Source organism: Saccopteryx bilineata, chromosome 5, assembly GCF_036850765.1.
Source record: "Saccopteryx bilineata isolate mSacBil1 chromosome 5, mSacBil1_pri_phased_curated, whole genome shotgun sequence".
Taxonomy (NCBI): Eukaryota; Metazoa; Chordata; class Mammalia; order Chiroptera; family Emballonuridae; genus Saccopteryx; species Saccopteryx bilineata.
Window position 1 is genome coordinate 54268222 of NC_089494.1, and position 20098 is coordinate 54288319.

Genomic DNA, 20098 nt, shown 5'->3' on the forward strand with positions numbered 1-20098 from the left:
TAATGGAGACTCCAAATTTCCTATGCAGAAAGGGCATAGGGTATCAGCCTCTGATACAGGCTAGTAACCTTGTAAAATTGCATTTGCCCAGTGATTTTTATGTTCATTTGAAGTGGCATAGTTTGAATATGCTTTTTCTGATCTGAGAGCCCATTATATTCCATCTAAATACATATTTTGAATCCTTCTACAGTATCTAAATAGTAGTCCAGATTATTCTCTATCCTTTCCCCCTACATTATTTTTCTTTAAAACACGTATTGCAGCCTGCCCAGGCGGCTGCAATGGGTAGAACATCAGATGAGGATGTAGAGGACCCAGGTTACAAACCCCAAGGTTGCCGGCTTGAGCGCGGAGTAGCTGGCTTGAGTATGGGATCATAGACATGACCCCAAGGTCACTGACTTGAAGCCCAAGGTCACTGGCTTGAGCAAGAGGTCACTCGTTCTACTGGAGCCCCCCCCCCCCAGTCAAGGCACATATGAGAAAACAATCAATGAACAACTAAGGAGCCACAACGAAGAATTGATGCTTCTCATCTGTCTTTCCTTGTGTCTGTCTGTCCCTCTCTCTCTGTCTCTGTCACACACACAAAAACAATTTAAACACTTACTGCTGCTTTATATTTTACATTATTTTTTTTTAAATTGGTGTGCATTATTTGTCTCTAGAATGTAAACTCCCTGAGACCAAGAACTTGATCATTTTGTCCTAATGTATTTGTGGTCAGGTTTGTTTCATCTTTTCTGTCTCTTTATTCCAGCTCAGTGATTTCATTTAACTTATATACAATGCCACTTAAAAATTACTCTTTTGGATAATCTGCATCAGTGTATAATCAAATTCCACTTGCAAAATAAAAGAAAAAAATAAACTATTATTTCAAATTTTACCTAAATAAAAATAGCATTAACATATTTTTAACATAAATATTAACATAAATATGCCATAACATATTTTCTTAATTTTTTTAATTTTTAATTGAATATATTTGTGTGACATTGATTAAAAAGATTTCAGCCATAACATAATTTTTTTTCCTTTTTATTTCTTATGAAGCTGGAAACGGGGAGAGATAGCCAGACAGTCTCCCGCATGCGCCCGACCGGGATCCACCTGGCACGCCCACCAGGGGCGACACTTTGCCCACCAGGGGGCGATGCTCTGCCCCTCCGGGGCGTCGCTCTGCCACGACCAGAGCCACTCCAGCGCCCGAGGCAGAGGCCAAGGAGCCATCCCCAGCGCCCGGGCCATCTTTGCTCCAATGGAGCCTCGGCTGCGGGAGGGGAAGAGAGAGGAAGGGGGGGGTGGAGAAGCAAATGGGCGCCTCTCCTATGTGCCCTGGCCGGGAATCGAACCCAGGTCCCCCGCACTCCAGGCCGACACTTTACCGCTGAGCCAACCGGCCAGGGCCCATAACATAATTTTTTTTTTAATATTAATATTTTTTTATTAAATTTAATGCAGTGACATTGATAAATCAGGGTACATATGTTGAGAGAAAGTATCTCTAGATTATTTTGACATTTGATTGTGCTGTATACCCCTCCCGCAAAGTTAAATTGTCTTCTGTCACCTTCTATCTGGTTTTCTTTGTGCCCCTCCCCTCCCCTAACCCCTCTCTCCTTCTTCACCCCCTCTCCCCTCCCCCAACCCCCTCGCCCCTGTTGCCATCACATTCTTGTTCATGTCTCTGAGTCTCATTTTTATGTCCCTTCTATGTATGGATTCATCTCAGTTTTTTTTCTGATTTACTTATTTCACTCCGTATAATGTTATCAAGGTCCATCCATGTTATTGTAAATGATCCGATGTCATCATTTCTTATGGCTGAGTAGTATTCCATAGTATATATGTACCAAAGTTTTTTAATCCACTCGTCCTCTGACGGATACTTGGGCTGTTTCCAGATCTTCGCTATTGTGAACAATGCTGCCACAAACATGGGGGTGCATTTCTCCTTTTCGAGCCGTTCTATGGTGTCCTTGGGGTATATTCCTAAAAGTGGGATAGCTGGGTCAAAAGGCGGTTCGATTTTCAGTTTTTTGAGGAATCTCCATACTGTTTTCCACAGTGGCTGCACCAGTCTGCATTCCCACCAGCAGTGCAGGAGGGTCCCCTTTTCTCCACATCCTCGCCAGCACTTATTCTGTGTTGTTTTGTTGATAAGCGCCATTCTGACTGGTGTAAGGTGATATCTCATTGTGGTTTTAATTTGCATTTCTCTAATGATTAGTGATGTTGAGCATTTTTTCATATGCCTACTGGCCATCTGTATGTCCTCTTTGGAGAAGTGTCTATTCATCTCTTTTGCCCATTTTTGGATTGGGTTGTTTGTCTTCCTGGTGTTGAGTTTTACAAGTTCTTTATAAATTTTGGTTATTAACCCCTTATCAGACGTATTGTCAAATATGTTCTCCCATTGTGTAGTTTGTCTTTTTATTCTGTTCTTGTCTTTAGCTGTGCAAAAGCTTTTTAGTTTGATATAGTCCCATTTGTTTATCCTGTCTTTTATTTCACTTCCCCGTGGAGATAAATCAGCAAATATATTGCTCCGAGAGATGTCGGAGAGCTTACTGCCTATGTTTTCTTCTAAGATGCTTATGGTTTCACGGCCTACATTCAAGTCTTTTATCCATTTTGAGTTTATTTTTGTGAGTGGTGTAAGCTGGTGATCTAGTTTCATTTTTTTGCAGGTAGCTGTCCAATTTTCCCAACACCATTTGTTAAAGAGGCTGTCTTTACTCCATTGTATTTCCTTACCTCCTTTGTCAAATATCAGTTGTCCATAGAACTGTGGGTTTATTTCTGGGTTCTCTGTTCTATTCCATTGATCTATATGCCTGTTCTTATGCCAGTACCAGGCTGTTTTGAGTACAATGGCCTTGTAGTATAACTTGATATCAGGAAGTGTGATACCTCCCACTTTATTCTTCTTTTTTAAGATTGCTGAGGCTATTCGTGTCCTTTTTTGGTTCCATATAAATTTTTGGAATATGTGTTCTATATCTTTGAAGTATGTCATTGGTATTTTAATTGGTATTGCATTGAATTTATGAATTGCTTTGGGTAATATAGACATTTTAATGATGTTTATTCTTCCTAACCATGAGCACGGTATATGCTTCCACTTGTTAGTATCTTCCTTGATTTCTTTTATCAATGCTTTGTAATTTTCTGAGTAGAAGTCTTTAGTCTCCTTGGTTAAGTTTACTCCTAGGTACTTTATTTTTTTGGTTGTAATTGTGAAGGGGATTGTTTCCTTAATTTCTCTTTCTGACTGTTCATTGTTGGTGTATAAAAATGCTTCTGATTTCTGAGTATTGATTTTATATCCTGCCACTTTGCTGAATTTATTTATCAGGTCCAGTAGTTTTTTGACTGAGACTTTAGGGTTTTCTATATACAATATCATATCATCTGCAAATAATGATAGTTTTACTTCTTCTTTTCCAACTTGAATGCCTTTTATTTCTTCTTCTTGTCTGATTGCTGTGGCTAGGACTTCCAGGACTATGTTAAATAAGAGTGGTGAAAGGGGGCACCCCTGCCTTGTTCCTGATCTTAAGGGTATTGCTTTTAATTTTTGCCCATTGAGTATGATGTTGGCTGTGGGTTTCTCATAGATGGCTTTTATCATGTTGAGGTATGTTCCCTGTATTCCCACTTTGCTGAGAGTTTTGATCATGAATGGGTGCTGGATTTTATCAAATGCTTTTTCTGCATCTATTGAAATTATCATATGGTTTTTCTCCTTCTTTTTGTTTATGTGATGAATCACATTGATTGATTTACGAATATTGTACCAGCCTTGCCTCCCCAGAATAAATCCCACTTGATCATGGTGTATGATTTTTTCCATATATTGTTGGATCCGGTTTGCTAATATTTTGTTGAGGATTTTAGCATCTATATTCATCAGAGATATTGGCCTATAATTTTCTTTCTTTGTGTGGTCTTTGCCTGGTTTTGGAATCAGAATTATGCTCGCCTCATAAAAGGAGTTTGGAAGTCTTCCTTCCTCTTGAATTTTTTGAAATAGTTTGAGAAGGATAGGAGTTAGTTCTTCTTTGAATATTTGGTAGAATTCCGTTGTGAAGCCTTCGGGCCCTGGACTTTTCTTTGATAACTGTTTCGATCTCCTTTGGTGTAATTGGTCTGTTTAAGTTTTCTGATTCTTCCAGATTGATTTTTGGAAGATTGTACGTTTCAAGGAATTTGTCCATTTCATCTAGGTTGTCTAGTTTTTTGGCATACAGTTCTTCATAGTATTTTCTTACAATATTTTGTATTTCTGTTGTGTCAGTTGTTATTTCTCCTCTTTCATTTCTAATTTTATTTATTTGAGTCCTCTCTCTCTTTTTCTTGGTGAGTCTACTTAAAGGTGCATCAATCTTGTTTACCTTTTCAAAGAACCAGCTCCTAGTTTCATTGATCCTCTGTATTGTTTCTTTAGCCTCTATGTCATTTATTTCTGCTCTGATCTTTATTATTTCCTTCCTTCTACTACATTTGGGTTTTACTTGCTGTTCTTTTTCTAATTCTTTTAGATGCAGGGTTAAGTTGTTTATTTGAGCTTTTTCTAGCTTCTGAAAGTGTGCCTGTAGTGCTATGAACTTCCCTCTCAGCACTGCTTTCGCTGTGTCCCATAAATTTTGAGTTGTTGTATGCTCATTGTCATTCGTTTCTAGGAATTTCTTTATTTCTTCTTTGATCTCATTCTTAACCCATTCATTATTTAACACCCTGCTATTTAGTTTCCATGTGTTTGAGAATTTTTGAGCTTTTCTGCTGTGATTCATTTCTAGTTTCATGCCGTTGTGATCGGAGAAAGTGCTTGATATGATTTCAGTCTTCTTAAATTTGTTGAGAGCACTTTTGTGCCCTAACATGTGGTCTATCCTAGAGAATGTACCATGAGCACTTGAAAAGAATGTATATTCTGCTGCTTTAGGGTGAAAGGTTCTGAAGATATCTATTAAATCGAGTTGATCTAGTGTTTCCAATAAGTCTGCTGTTTCTTTGTTAATTTTCTTTCTTGAGGATCTATCTAGTGATGTTAGTGGGGTATTGAAATCCCCTACTATTATAGTATTGCTGTTGATCTCGCCCTTTAAATCCATCAAAGTCTGTTTTATATATTTGGGTGCTCCTATATTAGGTGCATAGATATTTATAATAGTTATATCTTCCTGTTGGATTACTCCCTTTATCATTATGTAGTGGCCTTCTTTATCTCTTACTATATCCTTTGTTTTAAAGTCCAATTTGTCTGATATAAGTATTGCTACCCCAGCTTTTTTTTCATTTCCATTTGCATGAAACATTTTTTTCCATCCTTTTACCTTCAATCTGTGTGTGTCTTTTGTTCTAAGGTGTGTCTCTTGTAATCAACATATGTATGGGTCCTGTTTTCTTATCCACGCAGCTACCCTATGTCTTTTGATTGGATCATTTAATCCATTTACATTTAAGGTTATTATTGATATGTAGTTGTTTATTGCCATTTTCTTCTTTAAAGGTGTATTCCTTTTTCTTTTTTTTTTTTCTGTATTCTTTTCCCACTTTATCTGTTTACACCAGGCCCCTTAATATTTCCTGCAGCATTGGTTTGGTTGTAATGAATTCCTTGAGTTGTTCTTTGTCTGGGAAGCTTTTTATTTCTCCTTCAATTTTAAACAATAGCCTTGCTGGATAAAGTAGTCTTGGTTGTAGGTTCTTGTTCTGCATTACTTTGAATATTTCTTGCCATTCCCTTCTGGCCTCAAGTGTTTCTGTTGAGAAGTCAGATGTCATCCTTATGGGGGCTCCTTTGTAGGTGATAGCTTTTTTTTCTCTTGCAGCTTTTAATATTTTCTCTTTATCGCTTAGCTTTGGTATTTTAATTATGATGTGTCTTGGTGTAGGTTTCTTTGGGTTTCTCTTTAATGGAGTCCTCTGTGCTTCTTGGATTTGTGAGAGTTTCTCTTGCATTAATTTAGGGAAGTTTTCAGCTATGATATGATTGAACAAAGTCTCTATCCCTTGTTCTTTTTCTTCTTCTTCAGGAACCCCTATGATGCGGATGTTATTTCTCTTCATGTTGTCACAGAGCTCTCTAAGAGTTTCCTCTGACTTTTTGAGTCTTTTTTCTCTTTTCTTCTCTGCTTTCATGCCTTCATTCCAGTTGTCTTCTAACTCGCTGATTCGATCCTCTGCTCTATCTATCCTGTTTTTAATTCCTTCCATTGTGGTCTTTATTTCTGATATTGTATTTGTCGTCTCCAACTGATTCTTTTTTATACTTGCTATTTCTTTATTTAGGTTTTCAAACTCCCCTTTTATTGTTGTTCTAAGATCCCTAAGCATCCTTACAATCATTATTTTGAAATCCGCATCTGGAAGTTTGATTATTTCCATATCACTCAGTTCATCTCTCGAAAGTGTCTCTTGTGGTTTCATTTGGATTGCACTCCTTTGTTTTCTCATCTTCTTCTTCTTTTTTTTTTATTTGTAGAGTTGATTGAGTCTAGGCTTGGTGTTGTCTGCCTCCAGTTTTAGTTGTGTTATTTTTAGGTCTTCATGGGTTGGTATCAGCTATTATTTGTAATCCACTTTCGGATTTGGGCAGCTTTGAAGTCTTGATTTGTTTGTTTTCTTAACAGGTGATAGTCTTGTTAACTGATCTCAGCAGGGGGCTTCCTTGAAACTGTATCCAGGAATGCTGTGGGTGTAATCTGAGACACTGAAGGTCTCTTCCTCGAACTAATCTCACTGGGGGCAGGGTTTTTTCTCTCAGCTTCAGTAGGGGGAGGTGTATCTCAGATCTCCATGGAGACCTGAGTTACTGCCCCTCCTCCCCACTTCTTGTTTTCAGCTGTGTCTTGTTGTGCTGATTGGAGCTGGATAGATGTCCGGAGATCTCTGATCCGGAAGCACTTCAGCTCTGTTTTGTGAAAGGTTCAGTCCCTCCCCCAGCTCTGGCCGCCTCCAGCACGAATGAGTCAGCTTTTTTATTTTGTTTCTTGCATACCTTAGCCCCTCACAGTCTGTCCCTCTCCCTGTCTTTTCCACTTGGGAGATAAGCTGGTCTTTTCAACCCACCTTGCTCCCTGGTCGCCAGGTAAGTGGCTGTGAGCAGTAGTTTCTGCTCTTTTTCCTCTGTGAAATCCTCTCTGGGCTCTCAGCCTCACCCCCCTCCTTCCCTTCCTGTAAGCAGAGGAGATTCAGGCACTCCTTACCAGGATTATTGTGGCTTCTTCTTTGCTCCTTGGTTTTTGAGAGCTGTTCTTGCAGTTCAGTGTTGGTTTTTCATGCTGATTTTTTCTAAATTGATTTGTATTCCAGTTTGGTGTTGAGAGCTGGGTGTCTGTGCATCCGCCTACTCCGCTGCCATCTTCTCTCTCCAAAAAAGAATTCTTGAATCCCAGGTCATTTTTAATCATGAAAACATCACTAAGCAGGTTTCCCAAATATTTCTAGAGAACTAAAATTGAAATTGTGCTTTATTTCTCACACCTTCCTTCTGAAGTCAGCCTCATCTGCACTTTCTCAGAGTACACACATCCAGAAGGTACCAAAATTTGGCACACACACTCCTTTGCCATCCTCCTGGTCAGAGTCGGGTGAAGAGAGCCAGAGCTGGAAGGAAACTGGGCTCTCTTCTCTTGATTCACAGGACTTCGCCAAGAGGTCACCTGCCGTGGGACATCTTGCTGAATTCCATAACATAATTTTAAAGCTAATTTTGTACTGGATTTCAAAAACTTTTCCAAAGTAAACTTTGGCATATTAAGCTAGATTTGATAAACTAATTCTCAGTGTAAATATTTCTTTGTAATATTCTTAATTATTTTTAATGTGTATATGTAGATATTTGATTATTTTGCATTTAAAGTTGAAACTACTTATTAAAGTTATGAATAAATGATCAACACAATATTGTTCACGATAACTTATACTTCCAAGCTTGTAGCCTTTTTCTGTGGTTCTGGTGTGAGCATAACAGCATTTGAATAAGCTCTGGGAGAATTACGATGTAATGCTGCTGGATACAGAATGATTCTTTTAGACACCAAGACTAATAATTTTTAACAATATCTAAAAACATTGTAGAAAAAGCTTGAACCATGCTGGCACCAGGGACAGACAGGCATGAAAGATTAATGTAATTTTGCATATAATGATGTACATTCTTACACAAAAAATCCATCTGTAATGTCATGTCAGTCAGCAGAAATCTTTGATGGGTGGATACAGCTGGGCTGTCTCTTCTGGCAGAGCTGCCCTAGAAAATGCTAAATGTGGTCGGGATGCTTGGTGCCATCTGCAGTGTGCCAGTTTATCCTGTCTTCACTGGCATTTACAATACTGCACAGGGCATCATAACTATAGAGACAGCAATAGGGAGTGACAGATTCATTTCCTCCGAGGATCCAGCTCTGGTGGGCCTGTGCCACCCTGTCAACGTTGGAACTGTTACCGACGGTGTTGGCTTTGTTTCGTATTTTCACATCCAACTCCTCCTCCTTGTAGTCTAGCAGTTCCAGATACACATTCTTCTAGTATGTAAATCTTACACTAACCTTTCAACTGATTTATTCATGTAAGGTTGCCAAAGTGGTTTTAACATTGACTGCGTCATGCCAGGCCATATGCCTTATTTTCAAAATATTCCTGCTCTTAGGCTTCTGATTTAAAAGAAATGTGTCTTATTTAGGGAACACTAAATAGGCACCAAGATAAAATGATCTAACTGCTCTGTGTGGGATATCCCCAAATGACTTATGTAGTTGGAACAAATATTGTATATGATCCTCTTGTACATAAAGCTATAAAACACATCAGGCAAGTAACACTTAATCCTCTTTCTCATGATTAAAATATAAATATTAAAGAATAAATGTTGTTTTATGACCTGACCATATGTTTATCATATTCTTTTGCCAGACCAAGTTAAAAGCTATAGATCATTGTTTAAAACTTTCACTTTCTGTGTTTGTTTGCCTTTCTTTTTAATAGTAACAGAATATGAAGGGCATGCTCTGTCACTGCTAAAGGAATGTGAGCTACATGGATTTGATGGGTAGGTTATATTATTTATATATGTCATATAGCATATGTTATTAAATGCTTTCATTAGTTTTTAAGCTATATATTTGGGACTTATTATTTTTAAAATATTTATGATGTATGGAATTAGGCTCTATCTCTTTCATACTTGTATAATAATAGTAAGTGATCATCATGGTAATATGGTATAGTCATTCACCTCTCAAGGTCAGGCATAAGAAAGCAAAGGATAAATCTAATTATAAGTTCTAGGAAATCACGGTGTACCATCCAATGCTTTCCTAACATGCATATATTTGCATATATAGTCCTGAATTCTTGGCTTTAACCATGTGAGTATCTAGAAAAGCATTGATAGAAGACATAGTATAGGTCATATGGCATTAACTGTACTATGATCCTCTCCTGCAAATTTATTGAGAGTGTTAATAGTGACCCACTACTTATTTGGCTATGATTGATTGAGGGTTGTCACAGTGGCAGTGAGCTACTTTGAGGCCAGATGAAATGCTCTAAGGGGCTTGGGGGAAGCAACAGTCCCAGTCAGCATACTGAAGGACTGAAATCCCAACCCCAGCCTTACTCAGATATTTATTAGCCAGTACAAATCACTCATGGAAGCAGACAGCAGAAGTTTTCAGGGGATTAAGTAAAGTACAAGGAACATGCTGACTCCTAATCTCTGTTCTGAGAGCCTAAACATATTCTGTGTTGCAGAATCTTATCCTGCTGTTTTGCTGTTTCCAGTACAGGGTCAGAGAGGTCCCGGGACTCTCATCTGCTCAGGGCTTTCACCCTAGGGCACCTCTCTGTCTCTAATTGTCATCCTAACTCTGCATGTTTTCATAGTATGTTCTTACAGAGGGTAACTATTTTATAAAAATAAATATGCTATTTTCAGAATGAATACAAAATGTTAATTTTAATTATCTCATATAATTTTGTGGCTACCCTGTAAATGTGCCATTCACAATAGACATTGGAAACTGTTGTTTGCGATACAAGGCTGAAGTGTGTAGAAATTATTCACTGAAATGAAAGCAGAAACAAGGCAAGTGACATATACTTTTATAACCATTTTTAAAAATTAGGTGAATCAATTTGCTGAAGTTCTGGATTACTGTACAAGACAAAAACATTTTTAGGTAATAATTTTTGCAAAGATATTTTAGAGTTTTAAAATGTGGAAATTATGTGAATTATTTGTGTCACATGGTTACATATGGACAAGAAAGACTTATAGTATTGGGAAGGGAAGTTGGGTCTTTCAACCAAAGTGAAAGGCTTTAGTATTCTGAAAGAATTAATAAAATGTTTAAGGAAAGAAGGTGATCTAATTAAAATGGAGCATTAGAAGGGTTATTTTTCAAAGTGCTTAATATTTTCTGGTGAGAGGAAATCTTAGTGGATGAGGAAATTTGGTAAATGCAATGATTTTTCAAAAAGTAATTTAATAAAGAGGAGTAAATCTAGATAGCAATATTATATAAATATGGAAGATGAGGAATATGAGGCAGGAGAGTCACACTCAGAGATAGATTAATTAATAGGCTACTTTTAGGAAATTATCTTGTAAGTATAAAATTTAAGAAAAGTAATTAGGGGAATCCTGCCCATTAACTACATATCTTCATATGCTACATAGTCCTGAAACATAGCTTGTAAATACATGTAAGTATGGCTGCATTTCAAATAAGCTCTTGCTTCAAAACATAATTATATAATCAGACCAGGCACAGAGCATCAGACTGAGATGCGAAGGACTCAAGTTCAAAACCCCAAGATCTCCAGCTTGAGCGTGGGCTCACTAGCTTAAGCGCAGGGTCGCTGGCTTGAGCCTGGGATCATACACATGACCCCATGGTCACTGGCTTGATCCCAAAGGTCACTGGCTTGAGCAAGGGGTTACTCGCTCTGCTGGAGCCCCCCAGTCAAGGCACATATAAGAAAGCAGTCATTGACCAACTAAGGAATTGCAACAAAGAATTGATGCTTCTCATCTCTCTCCCTTCCTGTCTGTCCCTATCTGTCCCTCTCTCTGACTCTGTCTCTGTCAAAAAACAACAACAACAAAAAAGAAAACATGATTATATAAATAACAACAGATATCATAGGTATTAGACCTGTTCTTGCCATTCAGCATTATGAAGTGTTCTGCTAAATGTGGTCTATATAAATAGGTTCCATTGGTGCCCTGGTTGGGTAGCTCAGTTGATTGAAACATCATCCCAACACGCCAAGGTTGTAGGTTTGATCCATAGTCGAGGCACATACAAGAATCAACCAGTGAAGGCATGTATAAGTGAAACAATAAATCAATATTTCTCTCTCTCTCTCTTAAATAAATATAAAACTAAATAAAGTTCCATTGGTAATTATACTTTGCAAGAATCAAGATTTTTGCAGAATGATGAAAGACTACTGCTCAAGTGCAGTATAATAATATTTTCCCGTTCTTTACCTGAACCTACTTAATTTTTATTTATTTCACATGGTAGGTGTCATTTTGCACTGTGGAACTAATATATATAGACATGTATTTTTTAGTTAATACCAATATATTATTTAACCAAAGGGATGCACTAACCACTATATGAATTAAATTCCAGTAATTAACTGTTTCTAAACTCTAAGATGCTGATTTAAATTTCTATTGAAAGTTATCTATGTTCTTTTTATTTTTCTTTCTTTCTTTTTTTTAGAAAGAGAGAGAGTCAGAGAGAGAGAGAAACAGAGAGACAGACAGGAAGAGAAAAAGATGAGAAGCCTCGACTCATAGTTGTGGCACTTTAGTTATTCATTGATTGCTTTCTCATATGTGTCTTGACCAGGGAGCTCCAGCCAAGCCAGTCATCTTTTTCTCTTAGCCAGTGACCTTGGACTTTAAATCAACAACCTTTAGGCTCAAGCCAACAACCATGGAGTCATCTCTATTATCCCATTCTCAAGCTGGCAACCCCACGCTCTGGCCTGCAACCTCAGGGTTTTGAACCTGGATCCTGAGCATACCAGGTTGAGGCTCTACTGTGCTACCACCTGGTCAGGTGAAAGTTATCTACTTTCTAAGAATCTTTAAATAGTTCATTTATTTTCTTGGGTTCAATTTTTCCAGTAGGAACTAATATGGTGGTTGAGGTCTTAATAAAATGGTCATTTTAATTTACTCTACTAGAAATATGTAGAGCAGTATATGAGGAGAACAATGGGAACAATTTCTTTAGGCACTTCAAAAGAACAATTTTCTAACAAGTAGAACAGTTTGAAAATGGAATGCCCTATATTCCCAAGTTTACTGTTCCTGAACCTGTTTAAAGAGTGGTTATATAAGAGCGCTTATTGAAGAATATAGGTCTACCGGAAAGTTCTGTCCGTTTTTGGAATAAAACAAAATATAAATTTTTCTTACCGTCAATAAAATTTATTAAATAATATATTTCCACACCAATCTTATCTTCCGAATATGGTCCAAAATGGTTTGCTGAGCTGAATTATGCCTTTCTGCAATCTCTGATATTGTCAGAAAATGATCTTGCTCCAACATGGTTGTAACAACATTGTCATCGATCAAAGATGGTCGCCCAGAATGTGGCTTATCAGAAAGGTCGAAATCACCTGTTTCGAATTTTTTGAACCATCTTCTGCATGGTTCTATCAGAAACTGTACCTTCACCAAACACTTTCAATAAATTTCTACATGCTTCTGTAGCATTTCTTCCTTGTTGAAATTCATATACAATACAGTGGCATAAATAAACTTTATCAGTAGCCATGGGTACACTATCGCTTCACACATAAGACTAACGTGAATCAACTTTGTTTTAGTTAATTTGCTATGTCAGTATGTATACATTAAGTGATAAAAATAGAGGCACACATGCACCAAATAAATGTGCTTATGTGTCAAAACTTGTTGTGATAGAAACGGACAAAACTTTCCGGTAGACCTTATATAAAAAACTCAGAGATAGGCAAATATAACCTTAAATATACTATGGGATTTTGATGAGAGAGGGGCTACCATTCCTTCAAAAATTAGCTTGAAGCATTTCTACTTGATTCTAGAGGAGCTATTGATAAAGAGTGATTAGAAAATCACCTAAAGGTTTTTAAACACAGACAAGAAGGTTAAGATCCAACAAAGATTTTATGTATATTATTCAATAAAGCAAAAATTATTTGATAAGTAATGCTTAAGAAATGATATTTGCTAATATTAATAGTTACATGTTTCTATGAAGACACATTGTGACATATTTCTAAAGCCAACAGGAACAGTGTATCAGTACTCATGACAGCTGGTGCAACTCCAGTGTGTTCTAGCAAACACTCAGATCCACGCTAATGCTAAAATTTAAGGAGTATTAGTTCTATATTGGCCTCTATTTTTACTGGACATGAATAGGAAGTTTTGTAAAGGCAAAGAAAAGACTTGAAGCAGTAATATTTGAATGTATAAGTGTGAATATGGTTAAGCTAAGCTATAGCTGTTAGGCAATTATAAATACACTAATATTTTACTATTTTGATTCATAGTATTTTTATTTGAATTTATTGAACTGCACAATTTTCTTATGCTGTTAATTTATCATTAATTAGACACAATAATTTAGACATTATTTATCTTATATTGACATTGTATGATATTGATCATGATATCTATGTAAGTAAGTTTAGAGAAAAGTATCTCTTTTTCCAAAAAAAAAATTTAAATGAAAAATACAATAATATAGTAAACATTTCAAAGTTGATTCTGGTTGATAGACAAATACACAAACACCAATTTAATTTTTTTTTTTTTACTTTTTATAAAGAGAAGTAAGATATAGCCCCTCAGTTGTACTTTTCTAGATAGAGTCATTCTACTTGGGGCCATGGCAAGAAGAAATCTACTTATACTAAAAGCTTAAGATGTACCACATGCAAAACATTAGTTACTCTAAGGTTTATGTTAAGGTAACTCTTAAGTGTGGTTAAATGAACTCATTGTAAAAGATTAATTTTTCCCCCTTGTAGTATCCAGACTCCTGTGATATGTTTGTATTAAATATATTTTCTAGGTCATGTACCTATACCTAGAAATGAGCTTAATGATCTAGGAGTAGTCAACATAAATATATCAATTACTTTTTTCTGGGTGCCACTTAATATATATATTTCAAATTCATTTAATTCCTTATTAATTATACTATTAAATACTATTAAACTGATTTTAAAATTAATAAAACTTCCATAAGTCTATGTTCATTAGGTTTTATATATAGGAAAGAAAAATATCTTGAATGGAAGTACAGTCTCCAAGGCCAAATTGTCTTGTTTCAAATCCCCATTCTATGGGGACTTACTATAGTACTACCTTGCAAAAGTTACTTAATCTTTCAATGCTAGTTTCCTAATCTGTAAATTGAGTATAAAAGTATATCTATTGCAAACAGTTATTGTTCAAATTAATGAGTTAATACATGGTAAATGCTGAGAACAATGTCTGGTACCCAATAATTATTCACTGTTTTTTATTGTTGTAATTATCATTTGTAATAGTTTCAGAATATTTAACACAGCATGTGTTGTAATAACATTTTAAAGGTTTTGTAGCAGAATGTGTTCATAGAAAGGCCATTTCTATGACCTGTAACCATGCATTAATATGTATACAATGTTATAACTGGATGCAGGATTACAAGGGTCACATATTGCCATGCTGTGTGGAAGTCAAGATCTTTGGTACTAATTTAGATGCTTTGTTGGAAGACTTTATCTGCGCCTTTTGGGCCACACACGCTTCAGCAGGTAGACAGGCATGTATCTTGAAATTATAATTAAATTTATAGAATGTCTGCACATTTGCTCACAGAGATCTTTAAAATCATACAGATAAGAGTCAAATCAAACCTGACTTCCCCATTTGTAAAGATGAAGCTAAGGCCTACTTTAGAGAATTCTGAGGATTTAGCAGAAAAGAGCCAATGAATCATCTGACATGACATTGACTCTCAATAAATATAATCACTGTTTTCTGAATCAGTGGCTACTACATGAACCCATGGAATAAGTTCAGAAATAAAATAATAGCACAGGCCAAAAGTGGCCCGGGTCATATTTCATATCCTGGAGCCTTTTCTACCTAGAGTGAATCTGGATTGCGCAGGTTACATGCAAGCACAGGGCTAACCCTCAGCTAGGTGCAGGGGCAGCAGGGGTGAGAACTACGTGGAAAGAGTTGACGGAAACAGTGTACTCAGCCTCTGGATTCATCAACCCCTGGAGTTTAGGGAACCAGTAACCCCTGCTGGTCGTGCCTGCAGGCTGTTTTGTTTGGCATGTAGAGTTTTTTGAGTAGACTTTTAAAATATATAAAATGCTTGTATTTACAAATTAGATGTGACTCAAGCCAGTGTCAGAATCTGTAGCTTCTTTAGAAGATGTGGTCCCCTAGGCCTGCCTGAGAAAGGCCTCTCCTCTAGATTGAACATACTTTCCCATTCTTGCTCCAACCTTGTAGACCTTGAGTTGTGATACCTACTTCCTATAGAAAATCGTTTCTGTTGTGAAAATTGAGGTGGTTTTGCTATTTAAGATTATTTTGAATCTTTTAAATGCACATGATTATAAAATAAGTGTTTGAAATCGTATATAACTGTATTACTTTTGTGGAGTGCCACCTCCATGCCCCCGTAGTCTACTAATCATGAAGTCTTAAAAAAAGATTAGCAGTACTTACTAGGGTCAAAGGGTAGTAACCCTCAACTTAGAAGTGCCATATAGCAGTAATGTGCAGAAGATGAAAACCAATTCAGGTTTGCGATTCCTACATACATATACTAATGATAATGAGCAGTTTCTGAAATTAAAGCCTCATATTTTACATGACTTTTATTGCTGTCTTTTCAGAGCTATATTGAAAATTAGCAGGATTTTATGACTTTGATTTGCATTACTGAAATGAATTGCCCATCACTATTATTAACATAAGCAAACTGAAAATAATATGTTTTGTATAGTAACAGAGCAAAATGCAGGTCATGATGTGAATTCATATCTTCAGGTGTTCTTATACCTCTTTACCTATTTAAGAATATTTTGTCAGTGAGGGTCATCTAGGTATTACATTCATGCAGTGTTAGTGTCTTCTTATCCATTTATTCATTGATACATGATAAAAATTTGAAGGTAAGTAGTAATCATGCTCATAGAAGATGTAAGATTAATATGAATATTTTGAAATCTAGAGCTCATGAATTATTATCAGTTATTTTGGAGTTCTGCATTGTTTTTCTTCTTGTTTTCTAGTGTCGTCTGTGTTGGTGGAGATGGCTCTACCAGTGAGGTAGCCCATGCTTTACTTCTTAGAGCCCAGAAGAATGCTGGTATGGAAGCAGACAGCATCCTGGCTCCTGTCCGAGCACCGCTTCCACTCGGTGTAATACCAGCAGGCAAGGCAGTGGCCATAAATTGTTCAAATAGAACCTCTCCTTCCTTTTTCTATCTTTTCCTGTTTTACTTCCTAACTTAGACAGTGTAACATAGAGCTAAATGCATAGACTTGGAGTCTGAGAAACCCAAACTTCACATCTCCACTAGTGAATGTGAGACTTGGACAAGTTATTTCATTTCTAATCCATAAGAGGGAGATAACCCAAATAATACTCACCTCATTACAAAGTTATTGTGGTATTAAAATAGGTGGCATATGTGGAGGGTTTAATACATAGTGGACTAATCAGTAAATGCATTGTTGTTATTCTACCTTTTCATATAAAAGTCTAATAATCATGCAGTTCCAGATAATAAAATTTCAGAACAGGTCCACTCTAGTCAAACTACTTATAATTTTACAGGAGGTAAAATGTGGTAATCCTCATAATTAAAGTATAAACAGATAACCTTAAACTCCAAAAGGATTTATTCTGACTGCTGTATCTCCAGCAATTAGATTAGAATAGAATGTGACACAGTGAACATTCAGTAATTAAGTTCATTAAGTGAATGAATGTAAAGATGATGATACAGATAAGTAACATTTGAATTAGGCCTGAAAAGGGGTGGGATAGAATCTGTCCTGGAAAAAAAAAAAAGAAATTATTTTTCTTTTTCTGGCCTGCAAAATTGATAAATACCAAGGCAAAACTCAGGAGTGTTGAGGAATAGAAAATGGAGCGTTTGTTGGGTAATAATGGTGTCAAAATAGATCCAAACTATGGTGGCTCCTGGATGCCACAGGAAGGCATCTGAGTGGTATTTGGAAACAGCAGGGAACAATGGGAGAGTCACAGCCAGGGAGCAACCTGCTGGGAGCCTGTTCTAGGGAGACTTGTGATGAAGGGAAGGGAGCAGGAAGACATGGAGGTCAGGAGCTCACAGGGATTCAGAAGAAGGGAAAACATCTGTTGAGAGTTTATGATGTTGTGTGAGTTACTCCTTCAAAATTATTATTTAAACAAACAACAGTGAAGGAGAGTGATTATTTCTTTTTCATTTAAAAATAATTTACATATTATCTTTAAAGAAAAGCAGAAACAATTATTCTTTCCCATGGAAACAGAAAATAATGCACATGGTTAAAAAATTGTTTTATTTATTTGATAATCACATTAATTTAGAATTGATTTTAGTATATTTAGCGTTAATTGACAAAGAAACAAAAGATCTACAAATGTCCTTTTAGGGTATAAAGTCTGTCATACAAACAATTCAAAAGAAATTTGGATATACCCTGATAGTTGTAAAACATATAGAGAAAAGCTGGAATGGTCACTAAGTAGAAGAGAACAAAATAACTTCAACTCAAAAAGAAAGAAAGATGCCACTGATTCTTTCCTTTATCTGGCTTGTTCTGTTAGCTAAACTTGCTACCTCAGTCTTCAGTTCATGTATTGAGTTCTTTATCTCTGTTTTTAAAGTTTCAATCTCCTTGATGAGGTATTTGTTTTGTTCATTAATTAGTTTTCTGAGCTCATTAAGTTGGCTATTGGTGTCTTCTCACATCTTGTTGAATATGTTCAGAACTTTAATTTTGAATTTTCTATTATTTAACTCTAAGGTTTTCATGTGATGGACATTATTTTTTGGACATTCTTTATTTTCTTTCAGAACTATGTCTCTGTCTTGTGTAGCCATGTTATTTGATTTCTTCTTCCTTGATGGCATTTGAGGGTGGTATTGTTAAGAACCCTAATAAAATAAGACAATTAATAAAATAAAAATTAAAAATGCATTAAAAATATTAAAAAATTAAAAATTATGACAAGAGTATAAACCACAGGAAAAAAGATAGAAAGCAAACCAAAAAAAAAGAAAACATCCACAAAAATGAGAATAAAAACTATAAAGATTTAAGAAAATAAAATTTAAAAGAGAAAAAAAGAATTATAAAAAGGGGGAAAATAAAGAAAAATTAATTTTGGTTTTGAGAGGTTTCTTCCAGTAGATGTTGTATTACAACTTTTACCTCTGTGAAGTTCTTGGGCTGTCCTCCGCCGAGATGTTGCTGTCGCAATTCTATAGGCAGGGCCTCCACTGCCTGGAATATAAAACTAAGATGCATGGACATAAATGAAAGTGAAGTGATTACTAGGGGGGGAGGGGGTAATGAGGGAGGAATGGGGAGGGAAGTGGGGGGAAAGGTGTAAAGAGGGACAAATATAAGGTGATGGAAAATGATTTGACTTTGGGTGATGAGTATACAACATAATCAATTGTTCAAATGCTATAGAAATGTTTACCTGAAACCTATGTACTCTTTTGATTAATGTCACCCTGTTAGAGTTAATTTCCTAAATAAAATTTAAAAATTAAAAAAAAAAGAAAAAATATGCATTTGGGGCCAGCCACTTTGACCTTTTTGTGTCATTTTAATAGCTCTCTGGCTATAACGGTGGAACTTTTCCAGCATTTTTCTCCAGGCATAATGGATATGCTTAGGTTACTGTTTTTCTTCATTAGTACTTCCATTTCTGAGGGTACTTGTTAACTCCTGAACCTTAAAAGTGGAAAGATATGGGTGTCCCTATAGGCATGCATTTGACATAAGGTGAATGGTTAGCTAGAAAAACTGGTGGTTATGCTTATCTTTTAAAATATGTAACTCAGATTATATAAAGGAATAGCATCAACTTTTATCATTACTATGCTTTTTAAGCACATCTCTGATTTTTGAAAGCATTTTCTATACTGCTCACAAAAATTAGGGGATATTTTAAAATGAATATGAAGCAATAGAAAAAGAAGCACTTGATTTTTTTTATTAAACAAGAACATCAGAAAAGCAAATTATAAGTCAAAGAAAGTTGCTCAATTATGCAAATGAGATGCAAAGCCAACTTTTATTTCATTGGTGAAAATGTATTATACAGAAGGCTGAAAATACTGGAGTGTCTGCATGTCCTCTGATCCCCTAATTTTTGTGAGCAGAGTATAGACAGCTGCTCTAGTTAGAAAAGCCATTTAAATACTTTTAGTTTAGAAGATACAGCCTGATGCCAAAACTCTGATCATTGTATAGAAGTTCCAGCTTACGGATTCCATCTAATAAGGAGGAGGAGGTCATGTGTAGGATGTATTTAATGTGAGGACTCTATGCTGACTTGAGGCTTTGACAGAATGAGAACATGAATGAGGCAGGAAGTTTCCAAGCTGAACATAGAAGACAGTTTGCCTTTGAAGCCATTTGCCTCCTAGAGAGAGACACCCAGAGGGAGAGTGTTTAGTAATTTACTACACTGAGCCAACAGACTAAGCTGCTGGATTATGGTCAGACTCAAATGGACCAGATGTGGAGAAGCCTATATTTGAACTGCTGACCATTAGCAATGGTGTTTGTTGCTATGGGAACTGGTACTAAGGAACTAGACAGAGAGATTCAGATTAAAGAGTGTGCGTGCGTGGGGTGGGGGAGAGAATAGAGAAAAAAGCCCTAAAGGACATTAAAAAAATCCAGTTGTAAAACAAGTCTCAATCCACATACTGATAGCTGCAAACCATATATTCCTATAGAGGTCACATAAATAAATGAATGCCTTCCAATTAATTTGAGAAAAATAAAAATACTGCC

General features: G+C 36.2%; 1 protein-coding gene across 1 annotated transcript in view; it reads left to right on the top strand.

Moving 5' to 3' along the window:
- Positions 1 to 20098, top strand: part of CERKL (ceramide kinase like) — a 137263-nt gene that overhangs the window by 92215 nt on the left and 24950 nt on the right. Inside the window, exons 4-5 of the mRNA XM_066233689.1 lie at positions 9001 to 9064; positions 16339 to 16481. Of these exons, the coding sequence (XP_066089786.1) occupies positions 9001 to 9064; positions 16339 to 16481 (207 nt within the window). The remainder of the gene's footprint in view (positions 1 to 9000; positions 9065 to 16338; positions 16482 to 20098) is intronic.